At 34.7% G+C, this 13717-nt stretch overlaps 1 protein-coding gene and 1 long non-coding RNA gene across 2 annotated transcripts; both read left to right on the plus strand.

Moving 5' to 3' along the window:
• Nucleotides 1-721: 721 nt before the first annotated feature.
• Nucleotides 722-6099, plus strand: LOC138330659 (Na(+)/citrate cotransporter-like). Its single transcript, XM_069278209.1, has 6 exons — nucleotides 722-838; nucleotides 1784-1933; nucleotides 2992-3107; nucleotides 3836-3984; nucleotides 4619-4718; nucleotides 5946-6099. The coding sequence occupies exons 1-6, from the start codon at nucleotides 722-724 to the stop codon at nucleotides 6097-6099; spliced, it is 786 nt and encodes a 261-aa protein (XP_069134310.1).
• A 534-nt stretch (nucleotides 6100-6633) lies between these two features.
• LOC138331853 (uncharacterized) lies at nucleotides 6634-8082 on the plus strand. The gene is made up of 3 exons (XR_011209732.1): nucleotides 6634-6757; nucleotides 7213-7294; nucleotides 7516-8082. It is a non-coding gene; the product is annotated as an uncharacterized lncRNA (long non-coding RNA).
• Nucleotides 8083-13717: the final 5635 nt, after the last annotated feature.

The raw sequence follows: 13717 nt of genomic DNA on the forward strand, positions 1-13717 counted from the left end.
TATAGACTATGAGCGTCAATCGCTTATCATAACGTCATTATCATTGTAACGTCACAATTGTCATGCCAGCGATCACGGAAAACGGCTGTTCAAATGGCTGTCCCATCTTTGACGATACCGAATAAAAAATTCATTATAGACGCAAATTTCCATGATATTTCAACACAAAATTATTACTAAATGTAAATATAAGCATTGAACGTCTTTCAGTTGGAATTCGTATCCAATATGAATGCCAACTGGACAGAGGCAAATCAAGCATGAAGCGTTAGCGCGTTTTATAAAATTTGCCTCCGTCCAGTTGGCATTCATATTGACTAGGAATGTCAGTTGAAAGATGCTCAATGCTTAAATCTACCATTTCAGTGATTTTGCAAGGGATTCTTTTTCTATTGTGACGTCACGATAACGTTGAGGTTTCGCGTCATTCTCGGATTTTTTTATGAAAACAAGACAATTGAATTATTGACCTATGCAAAATAATATTACACGGAAGAAGTTTTTGGATATCGGGCGGTTTTAACTTGAAAAATAAAAGGTAAAACAAAACTAGAAAACAATAAATAAATGTACCCCTTAATTAAATCGTACCCATCATTCTCTCGTTGTTTCGCATCAGGTTTGATTAGAAGATTTCGGGGTTATCTCGTATATAGAACGGATGTAATATCTACACTACTTACTTATTTACTATAGGTATATACATACTTACACTAGGAGAATGTATGGTAATGGCGAATCGAGTTTTGAAAAATATTTGGGACTTAAGGAAACTGTTTGTTGTTATCCTCGCACACCCCTGGTATTACTTCCTATTGTCTTTGCTGCTGAAGGCCAGGTGAGAAGATAAATGTACTCGGTAGATATAGTGTCATTTGGCTTGTAAATTCTGGTCACTTTCGCCTTACCATGTATAACAACATTTTTGCAGCAACATAATTTCGCGTTGCCATGTCTTACAACATTTTTGCGGCAACTTAATTTCGCGTTGCCATCTCAAACAACATTTACGGCAACTTAATTTCGCGCTGTCATGTCTAATAATTTTTTTGCGGTAACTAAATTTCGCGTTGTCATGTCAAACAATATTTTTGCGGCAACTAAATTTCGCGCTGTCATGTCTAATAATATTTTTGCGGCAACTAAATTTCGCGTTGTCATGTCAAACAATATTTTTGCGGCAACTAAATTTCGCGTTGTAATGTCTAACAACATTATTGCGGCCACTTAATTTCGCGTTACCATTTGTTACAACATTTTAGCGGCGACTTAATATTACGCTTCCATGTCTTAAAACATTTTGACGGCGACTTAATTTTGCGTTGCCGTGTCTAACAACATTTTGACGGCGACTTAATTTCGTGTTGCCATCTGTTACAACATTTCAGCTGCGACTTGATTTCGCGTTACCATGTCTTACAACATTTTAGTGGCGACTTAATATTGCGTTGCCGTGTCCAACAACATTTTGACGGCGACTTATTTTCGCGTTGCCATGTCTATCAACATTTTAGCGGTGACTAAATTTTGCGTTGTGATGTCTAACAACATTTTTGCCGCGACTGAATTTCGCGTTGTCATGCCCAAAAACATTTTAGCGGCGATCCACTTTCGCGATATAGAATTATGCAACTCATATACATGTAGTTCTATTTTACCTGTGATAAGAACATTTTACCCAGATTTATTTAACTCACAACATACGCGAAATTTAAGCACACGCAAAAATAATTTGCTTAACAGTAATAGTTTTACAACGTTCTATACCTTCTATATTTTACAGAAGGCGAAATGTGGCTTTGTAATTCTGTTGGTATCTGTATTTTGGATCACAGAGGCTTTGCCCATTGCCGTGACAGCACTGCTTCCTGTAGTGGTGTTTCCTTTGGTTGGAATAGCAAACGCTAAAGATATATCAACAGCGCATGTGAACGTATGTGTTTTGCTTCTGTAGAGGGTAGTGTCTGTCAAGTGTTAGCGTATAGCAGATTATTTTCACCATTTAGGGGGATTTTTTTTAAACATATTTTATTGTGTAATTTTTATATACAATGAGATTGAGCACAAGTTTTCCAATTTAGCAGGATAATGACGTATACTATGACCGCAAAGCTTCGACCAGCAAAATATAGGAAAATGGTTGAATAATAATTATACTCGGACAGTCAGATCGCAAAAATTCAAAACCGATACATTTGTAAAGTATATATATTTTTGTTTGATTTAAAATTGCGAAATACTTGATACGAGTAAATAACAGTATGAAATCAGTAAGAAATGAAAAAATGGGAACAAAGGAAGGTGTCCTTGTCACAATTTAATGCATCCAAAATAATATTTTTGACATATATACTTCACAAAGATATCCTATGGACGCTTGGGAAAAGAAACTTTTATTTTACACAGGAGTTGAAATGCAGTTCACACGCTTTATATAATTACGTAATCTCACTAATACATGTTTCGTAACCGCGGTGAACATTACCGATGACATCATCAGTTTTGACGCATAGCGACGTATTTTGGGATGAAATACGACAAGTCTCGTGTTGATAATCCACGACATTACACTCGGGTTGAGATATCCGTGTCCACTTGACACACATATTCTACCCATCATATTGGTGTCTAAAATACTCATCATGCGACTGACTAAGAAAATTATGTTTATGACAAGATGCTGCATCAATCAAATAAGCATTTTCAAACAATAATCCTTCAGAGGGAGAAATTTAAACAGTACAAATGTCTGTTCCTTTACACAATTTTCGGCCTCTTGGTACATGGAAACAAAAACCCAGCTTTGTAAAGCCCATCTTATGTTAAATCATCCATCTTGAATTCATTAAAAAGTTCAAGATGGATTTTACATAGTTGGTTTTTGGTTCCACGTACCCGAAGATGGCCGAGAGCCCGAAAATTTGTAAAGGACTTTGTACTGTTTTAAAGGTATTGATGAATAATTTATGTACATCATTGTTTTTACTCTAGGACACATCCATGTTGTTTGTTGGGGGACTCATCCTTGCCTACGCCATAAAACGCTGGAACATCCACAAGCTGTTCGCATTGCGAGTCCTCCTTTGGTTTGGAGCGGAGCCTCACTGGTAAAAACATCGTTTTTCTTCTTATTGTGTAAGATTGACTAGATTTTTTGTTACTGCAGTTTTGCTGGGAAAATAGGTTATGCTTCGAATTGCTTTGAATGGGGAAACTATGGGCCAGATGTTACGGATTCCGTTGATTTTATTTTAAAGCTTATACATGTAGATAATGATTTTAATTAAAATGGGCGTAGTACTCATGAGACAGCCGTTATAAGAAAAATCACATTTTCCCTTGTTTTATAATGACAATTTTATTCTTTCACTTTCATTGAAATGTCAAATTTATCTTCTCCCCGTTCGTTCTGATGTACATATGAAACAATGATATCGTCGAGAAAGTCGTGCAAGGAAATTTATTCTTCATACAAAACGTGGTATGCAACCATTGTATAGAGTGCATTCCTAAAGTTTATATTCTATTTTCAGTTTTCCCCAGGATAAAAATGTGTGTTTTACATTAATTGTGCAAAATTTTCATGGTGAAATTTCTTCAGATAATTGCCTCACAAATATCTTACAAAGGCGTTTCTCGTTACCTAGAATAATTGGCTTGTTATTTCAGGAAACGATAATCATAGAACTACCTGCTATATTACCGTTCAAGTATACACAATCCATCCCAGCAACATGTATTTAATAAAGGTTTTTTTTCATTTTCACAGATAAGTTAGGTTATTGTTTATCAAAAATATATCAATAGCAAATTACCTGTGATATTACTGTTCTAGGTTGATGCTAGGGATGATGATTCCGACTTGTTTCCTCTTTATGTGGATGAGTGATACAGCCACATCTGTAATGATGTTACCCATACCTAACGCGGTACTTGTACAACTGAAACACGCCCATAAAGCCGAAAAAGATGCCTCCTGTACAGGTAAAATGATCATCCTTCAATATCTTATCACAGACAATTACTGTCATATGTACATATTTTAGTTGTTATCTTATTGTAGCACTTTTCGCACCAGAAAGTATGAGCTAAATTATGATTGCCTTAACTGTATTTCTTACGTTGTTTATATCTTTGGCCATTATGTTGAACGCGCGAATTCATCATTGCACTGTTAAAAGTTATTCTGTTGAAACCCACATTTGCATTGAAATTTAATTTGGGGAAAATAAGTACAGTTTGCCTTATTGGTTCAAAAATTACTTTACTTCAATTTACTTTAACGGTATTTATTACATCATACTTTCAAACTCAAAGAAAATATTTAAAAATTAAAGTGAAATACTGTAATCCTTCACTTTAGGAATCTAATACAGATAAAATGTTACCGTATAGCCGTGGACCAAATTTTCGCGATTTGATCTTAAAACGAGAAAGTCAAATTTTAAAGGTTTTAAAAATGTTCGCGATATAGATATAAGGTTAGATATCATTCAACCAGGTAATACTATTTCAGACAATATAAAGTAGCGGATTGATTTCCAGTCGTGCGTCAAAGTATGATAAAAACGAATGTAAATATTATTTGTATATTCATTGTATATATATTATAAAAAAGATAACGCTGACCAAGACTCGTATTGGAAACAAGATACTCAACATGTGTCAATGGACGCATATTCTTCCGAACAGAAAGCCAGAACCGCAGAAAATGGAAGGTAGGTGTTATTTTAAGTTGTTTCCATCGCGAAAGAATTGTCATCACTACTGTTGTCATGATAAAGATTCAAACTAAATTAATCAAAGATATCAACATAAGCAAAATTCAAAAGTTATATGACATCCCCTTGAACGAGACATCACACCTCCTCTACATGTTCAGATTCTGTCCTTCTCTCTGATTTTCCGCTGATTCTACTGTACAAAGAAACATATGTTAACAAAACAGAAATTAAAAGACGTCTGAAAGCTGAAATCGAAAAACCTAGTTTGTCGTCAATGTTACAACCACAAAAGTTGGCAGCCTCCATCGACAAACTTAAATTAATTCAACCTCTTACAGTTAAATAATTGCATGAATATATCATCCATATTGTTTTCCTTTTTGGTTTGCATTTGATTAAATTTACATTTAATTTTTGTATGACTTACTAGTTTAGACATGAAACCTTTGGACTGATAGGGAATGCCTTATCAAAAAAATAGTATTTATCCTGCAACTGTCCTACATACTGACCGATAACTACTGCCGGATAAACTTGTGCTTTATCCGTCAATACGAAATGCTTTATCCGTCAGTACGATCACGTGAATTTGTTCCATATCTGACGGAACTTTTTCTAACTTGACCCAGAACTTGAACCTTCCGGTGAATGAAACGTCATTCAGTCCCGCTAAAACGTGACGTCACATTCATCGGAATGACGTCATTTTTACGGTATCCAAAATCTCGTATGGCGGTGTGGTTTTTTTTCTTGACTCATGACAAAGGTATGTATTGCAAAGTAATTCTTAAATGGGTTTATATTGTTTTTTGAGTATTTTCATATTGTTTCAGTGATATATTACACTGCATGGATTTACGGATGGTGTGTGTGAATGGGCTTGTTTATTTCCCACGGCAGTAAAACAGAGTACACTCTCATTCGGTTTAGTGAATGAATATTTACCTCCGCATCAAAGAAGCGTCACGCTTCGAGCGAAACCAACTAAATAACTGTAAATTTGCTTTCGTTTTGAATGCCATAATAGTTGCAGGATAAACAGAATACACGATTAGTATCTTACAATACAAGTTCTATTTTGGTGCTCGACACGGAAAGCCGAGATGCCTCGTCATCTCGGCTTTCCTAAGTCTCGCACCAAAATAAACCTTGTATTGTAAGATACTAACCATGTATTCTCTTTGTAGTATTTTCTAAGAAAAACACATCCATCTTTTGTAGTGACGAGGAAAACCAAACCCACCAGGACCACCTGACGCTATGCAAGGCTCTGTGTTTGTCAATCTGTTATGCTGCTAACATAGGCGGCATTGCGACCTTGACCGGTACTGGGGTTAACGTCATCCTGAAAGGTCATCATGAAAGGTCATCATGAAAGGTCAAACAGACATGTGAGTGCATTCATTTCGTCAGTTCCATGGTATCTTAGCGTTTTATTAAAGTATGTTAATTAATTGTTATATTTTTAATATATAAATGATAAATGAAACAAATAAAATATTTAAAAATGTAGAATAAACCCTGCCATAGAGACAACCCCTGTATAGCTGCTTAATAAAAAACATCTTGCTAGTGTCCGCAATAAGTTACTTTCAACAGACCTGTGTAGAAACACAATTTGGTTATGAAGACTATTTGATCCTTGAATGGTCTATATAGACAGGAGTGGCTCTAGTAAAGTTACTTCCTCTATGATAACTATGTTTGTTATATGTTAGAAGAGGTATACTGACACTGGAGGAGATTGTGAGGTGGATGATCAGTTAACAAATATCAATATAACAAGGAGGATTAGAAGACCGTTTTCATGACAGCAAAAGAAATCTTTCCACATGCTCCTTATCGTACTGAAAATGTATGATTACCAAGATATGTTGATATTTATTTTACGTATTTATTTTCAGACTATTTCAGAAATATAAATTGGAAAATCCTATCACGTTTACATCTTGGATGCAATATGGCGTCCCTATAACCATCATACTCCTATTTATGTCAGGGATCTGGCTGGTAGTATATTTCCTTGGATTAAGGTACGGCATTTTGTACTAATATAACGCAATAATCATATATCAATGTTAATCTTTCGCGCAGCATCATCTATGAAAACAAGGAAACGTTAAAAAGTCCAAATGTATATTCATATTAAAAATGCATATTACACCTACCAATGGCATAACATGTAGGCACTGCAATGAACTAGTTCTCTCGATGACTTAATTTTGTATTTTATTTCTTAACGACATTTCCTTGGCGATCTAATTCCGTGACTTACATGTAATATGTACCTGTAATAATCTTGTATACGGAGATATACTTTCGCATACACTAAAAAGTGAACGACGCGAAAATAAATCGCAAAAGAACTCAATCATACCAAATTAGAAGTTTTGAGAAAAAAAATACTGAATGAATTTGCGACACGTATTTTTATTCTTTGACAGGATAATTTAATTTGAAATAATAATGTGTTGATTATAATCTTCAGGTCACTGTGCAAGAAACAACCAAAGGAAACCACATTGGAGATAAGAAATGTTTTGCAGAGGGAGTACGATGCCCTAGGTTCGGTTAGTTAAGTTATATGGTATCATGACATACAATTTCTGTGGCAGTTAGTAACACTCTTTCCTTATTGGTATTATAATGTCAAGTACCTTTACATTCTATAGTCTTAAAAAATAAAACTAACTAAAAGAAATTACGCCGAAACAATTATAATTTGTACCTGATCGATAAAACCATACAATGTATAGATTTTGTTGTTGAATTTACCAATTTCATGCTTCAGGTTTGCCCAGGGTGCAGTTATCACCCATTTTCTGGCAATGTCCACTCTTTGGATAACTCGTGATCTTGGCGGTGTCGGTGGATGGAAGAATCTATTCCCAGAAAAGTACCATTGATTTAAGGCACAAATCATATTTTATAACGCAGTTGAAATCTATATTTGAGATTTATACAGTCGACCTCCGGTAATTCGGACGCCGATAGTTCGAAAAACTCTCAGTCCGGACGGAAATTTTAAGGGAAATGATTACCTAAATGTTACATATTGACTAAGAATACAAAATACGACTGTGAATTCGTAATCCGGACGTTTTAGACTAAAATCGAAGGTGTCCGGATTATCGAAGGTGTCCGGATTATCGAAGGTGTCCGGATTATCGAAGATATCCGGATTATCGAAGGTTCGCTGTAGTACGATAGAGTATTCAGTAACACAGAGGTAGCAGTCTACGTCATTGATCGGTTGTATATTGTTGGAAAGACGACCATTTTGTATCGCCTCGCATGTAAATGTATAATTTTAATAAGTCATCTTTAATGGCAATTGGTACGAATTTAAAGGACATGTGTCACGGAACGTAAATAAACATAATGAATATACGTATTATGATATTTATTTCACACAATGCAGTATTTGTTTGAATACCTTGTCCATATTTTACAATCGTGCCCGTAATATATCAGATTACTAACGAACGGCGATGTTAATATGACATATCGAACCACAAACACATTAAATTGGCAGTGTTTTCCTGGTAAAATAGCCATTTGAAAATTGGGACCATGTTTTATTACTTAGCAACGTAGATTTGTTATCCAGCTTAAACATTTGCAAATAAAAGAAAAAGAATAAATTTCACGTTTTCAACTAATCTGATAATAAGATTGTCATTTGCAAAAGAAAATAAGAAATTATTTTGATAATTTGAATTATACTACATAAATGATAGAACGAATAAACGTACCCGGCCTTCTATACCTTTCAGCCGGGTACGAATTGGTCCCTATGTGTCGTAGTGGAGCACTGCCTCCGAAAGTCACTCGGGCACTGTTTTCTATATTTTTGAAGGTTTCCAATTATTTTATGCGTGCATGCATTTACATATAAGTTTTGTCCAAAACAAACATAACTACCGTTCTTAATATCTACCTTACCGCTCACAAGACGTCAAATTCACAATTTGTGAACTTGCCGTCTAAATTCCCTTCAGAAAAACCTTCATATATGTGTTATATAAAAAATGCCTCGATGAGAATTTGATATTTTATGTGGTTCAATTGAATTGCCTAGTAGGTAAGCGATATCAAACAAGTACGTATAAATGCAAACAAACGTTTTATAATGGTTTGAATAATCATTACTATGCTCCATTAGCAGTAATAGGCACCAATTGTAGCTCTTAAGACGACACCATTCTCTGTCTAAAAGTCTTTTGAGCTACAATATTGCAGTACATAAATGATATTAAATATTAGTAAGGCATTCTTTGAACTATTGATCACATTACAGGAAACTGGCTTGTCAGACTGGATAGGGGACAAGCTGTCTGTATGTAGTGGTCTAGATATATGGGTTCTCAACCTAGTCCTCAGTTATATTGTTGCTGGCTTCACTGAAGTGGCCAGCAACAGTGCCACAGCTACATGTACACTAATGCTGCCGATTTTAGCACAAGTGGTTAGTTAGTGTAAACTTTCTGTGACACTGTACTCCTTAAACATGTATAATTTGACGATAATGGTATTTTTACCGCAAGAAATTTCACGATAAAATATAATTGGGTTATTTTATTTTCTACACAATATCAGTATAGCTTAGACTAGATTGCCTTTCGTAGTTTTTCTACTCTCCGTTAGGCTTCGCTCCGAAAATACAACGACAGGTCAGGGCTATCGATCCTGGAAATTGATTGGCTAATATTTATAACGTTCAGGGGATATTCCTTTTCAAAATGGCGTCTGTATATTTTCGCCAAAAAAATAACAACATTCAATTTTTGAATTGCTGACCTCTAGTCTGCTATACAATGGTAAATGGTAATCAATATTAAGTATTTATTGGTGGAAAATAACTTAACATACTATTTGTTGCGTATTGGTTGTTTGAAACGCGAAATTGTCTTTTGAAGCAGAAACTCAGGGGTTTTCCGGTACACACATAATGACGTCAGTGTAATTTATGGAACTTCAGACTTCAGAAATCGTAACGTTCTTAAACTATTTCAAATACCTTTTCAATGCTGAATGCATCCTAGACAATATCGAAATTTTATTTCCACCTCGTTGCTATTGTAAACAGAAGGGAATTTCGTGTCATAATGAACTCAACGATTTGCTAATTTGAATTGACCAATCAGAATCATTTTGGTCAGGATCTTGACCAAAATGGCGGCCATGACCTGTCTTAGTATTTAAGAGCGCGCGCAGCCTAGCGGAGAGAACTGGTACTAAGGCGGGTAACCCAGTCTACGGTATGGCTATTATTGCGAATGCGCGAATTCATCACTGCGATAACCTATTGCTTTTGAGTTAATTTTTTTTACAATATTTACAATATCTTCTACTCAGTAAAGTATATCCTGAAGCGAAAAAATATGGAAATAAAGAAGCTCAACTTTTTTGTACAGAACTGAAACACCAAGGTATATATTGTTTACCGATAATTGGAAAATAAAATTCAATTTGTCCATTACATGTTAATATCAAAATACTTTCCTTGTGTAATTCTTTATTCGCCACCACTGAAAAATCAAAATGCCATGCTATTGATATGGGATTGTTTTCAATATGAAAGTAAATGTTCAAACGCCTGCTAGCAATTAACTAAACATTGAGAAAAGGCGCATTATATACCCTTATATATACAGATCATATACTTTTGTTTAGCTCGGTTGAAGACCACTACAGCTATATACATGATTATATGATTTAGCGTTCTTATAATTCGTATGAATTATAGTATGAAAACCATTAATAGTTTTGCAGATTTTCATATCGCAATCAAAAATATCAAAATAAAAATAATGTTAAAGAGAAAAAGGTTAAATAAAGCTCTGTTGTCCTGCTCTTACTGTAATTTAAAATTAAATTTTGTTTCGTTGTCCATTTTAATACATTTGGTGTTTACGTTAACAGTAAGGCCCTTGTTGTTTAAGGAGCATTATATTTGAATTATTTTGTGTATAGTAGACTAGATTATCTGATTTATTGATACACTCTTTTGTTGCTAAGAACAAAGTTGATGTGAATTTACTTATAATCGTGCAATAAGCTACTCATAGGGCTGCCATAAATGTGCCTTTATATTGACATCTAATTTTACAACAATATAAACATATCGGCTCTCTTTATTACACAAGACTTGATGTCTTACTGACTATAATGAGGGGCGTGTGTAAATATGGGTCCCTGAGCAGAGATTGATAGCAAAAACAACAAATAGATACGTGCCATATATCTATTTACGTTTTCGTATATATGAAACTCACGTTTAATATCTTTGGTTTATGAGGTAATAAAGTAATGCTCTTTGTGCTCATTCCTCTTTCTCTAGAAATCAATGTGGCTATAGATTATCTGTGTGTTCTACATAATGTTTGGAATATAGTTTTCTGTCAAGCGGGCTTTTAAAAGTTCAGTTAAATGTACGCCAAAAATAGCGGTTCAGTTAAGAAATCTTGAGCAACTCGCTTTTTTTCTTTTATCCTTCTCCTTGCTAGTTTCACACCTGAAATCATTTTGCGAAGAAGAATATAATAGAAACAAAACCTATTTTAAGCTAGATATATCTACAATAATAATAACACAAAATGAGTTACAACTTTGAAAAAAAATCAATAATATTATTTTAATATTAATTTTATTAATCTGACATATGACTTATATTTTGCTTCTGACAGGCTTTGAAGTTGGAAGTAAATCCGCTATATTTGGTCCTTCCGGTCACGATAGCAGCCTCAATCTCGTTTATGTTACCCGCAGCTACACCGCCCAATACTGTGGTGTATTCATATGGATATCTCAAGGTCATTGATATGGTACTTGTGTTTTGTATCAATATGGATATCTCAAGGTCATTGATATGGTACATGTGTTTTGTATTCATATAGATATTTCAAGGTCATTGATATGGGACGTGTGTTTTGTATTCATATGGATATCTCAAGGTCATTGATATGGTACATGTGTTTTGTATTCATATAGATATCTCAAGGTCATTGATATGGTACATGTGTTTTGTATTCATATAGATATCTCAAGGTCATCGATATGGTACGTGTGATTTGTATTCATATGGATATATCAAGGTCATTGATATGGTACGTGTGTTTTGAGGTGTATCAAAGACACCATAGATGTGTATGTGGTCAATGTCTTTTCGTTAGTAATCAAAGTAAAAATTTGTATGTTTGAAATAACACAAATTGTTTTAATTACGCTAAATTCAATCCAAATTGACTAAATACATATATTATACTTCGCGATATTTTTCAAAACCATAGTATTTCATATTACGGCCTGCCGAATGAATGACGCTTTCAAATGTTATCGAAAAGAATTGGCGAAAATAAACCCAAAAGTTCCAAAAGTAAATCGCGAGAATTTACACCCTCAAAATTTTACAATTATAAAGTATTGTAGAAAATCACTTGGAGAGGCGACAAGAGACGTATGGTATGTAACATTATACATAGCATCTCACTAAAGCAGTAAAATAGCAGGTAGTCCGTCTTTGCATATTACAGAGTTAGCTCCCTTGCGGGTAGGTATCGATTGTTACGTCATTTTTTTGTGAGCGCAATTCACGTCGTTTTGTCCGAAACACATGACGTCACAATCGATAACTACCCGCAAGTACAGATAACTCTGTAATAATATATGCAAATTCGGAATACATCCACATGGAAAGGAGATAAATCGAGACACTATCCCTAGTATCAAAGGCCTCCAATATGGCGGTATTACAATCGGTAACAATACGAATATAGTCTCCAAAAACATGCATACCGAACACATGGAAGGCCGTACTTAAATGGCCCTGACTGTATGTATGACGTTAATCCGATCAATCAACCAACCGACTATTTATAGTATTCTCATTTCAGATAAAAACTGGACTCCTAATGAACATCATTCCTATTCCAATCGTCGTGTCCCTGACTGAATATTTCGGAAATAGTATATTAAATGTGAAGGAGTTTCCGTTGGAATTCCGAAATGGAACAAATGGATCCACTTAGCTGTAACCAAACTGGCGGTTTCTATTATTCCATCGATTGAAAGTTGAAGATATCTGACACCAAAGCAATCATCATATACTGATACCATTTACTGTAGAGATGACATGACATATTCTGATAGTAAAACAGCACCCCTCCCCCCTTCCTCCAATCAAAGTAAAAAGTAACTGTGTCGACTTACAAACTCATATTTCAATCCATGATATGGATTGTCGGTATACACCTTCCACTTTTGCTTTCTGTATTTTCTTGCTGTATTTGGCTATGGAATAAAAAGGCTTAATATGTCTCATATTCTGTATTGATAACGATCACAAACACGCTACTTTCCTATTTTTTGCTTTCCAATCCTTTTCATAATGTAACTTACACATTTAGAAACTGGTAAATTATTCTGTATATATTTGGTATATTGCATGTCCTGAGTTGAAATGATCAGGGGGTAACCCATGGCCAAGTTTCTGTCAATAGTAAGATTACTCGACCGTGTCATTTTTCAGTTTAAGCAACTTATATTAGCAGGTCAGCAGAACTGTTTCATTCCGAACATATCCTTATGCTTTACGCCTTTCCGTTTATAGAAATCCACAACGAATGGAGTAGAGGTATTGCCTCGTATGTGCAATGGGAATCTCTCTGAGCTACAATGGATTGTTATCAGAAGAGAATACACGGATTTTAGGCTTGCCCTGTATTTAAATAAACAAACAATTAAGAGTTCATCCACCTTATAAGGATGACTTACGACTTTCACTCGTACAAGCATCCATATGACCTTAGTTGTTGATGGGCCGTAAAACTAAAACAAACAATTATCCAGTTTTAGTAAAGTTTACACGCCAAGAGAGAGAGTAATGTTAGCCTTTCCCTTCAGTGTTAGACTATATATCGTGTCGAGGCGACCAAATGAATTAAACATCTATTTCTAATATTACATATGTACTCATTTTTTTTATTAGTAAT

Source organism: Argopecten irradians, chromosome 9 (assembly GCF_041381155.1).
Source record: "Argopecten irradians isolate NY chromosome 9, Ai_NY, whole genome shotgun sequence".
Lineage (NCBI taxonomy): Eukaryota > Metazoa > Mollusca > Bivalvia > Pectinida > Pectinidae > Argopecten > Argopecten irradians.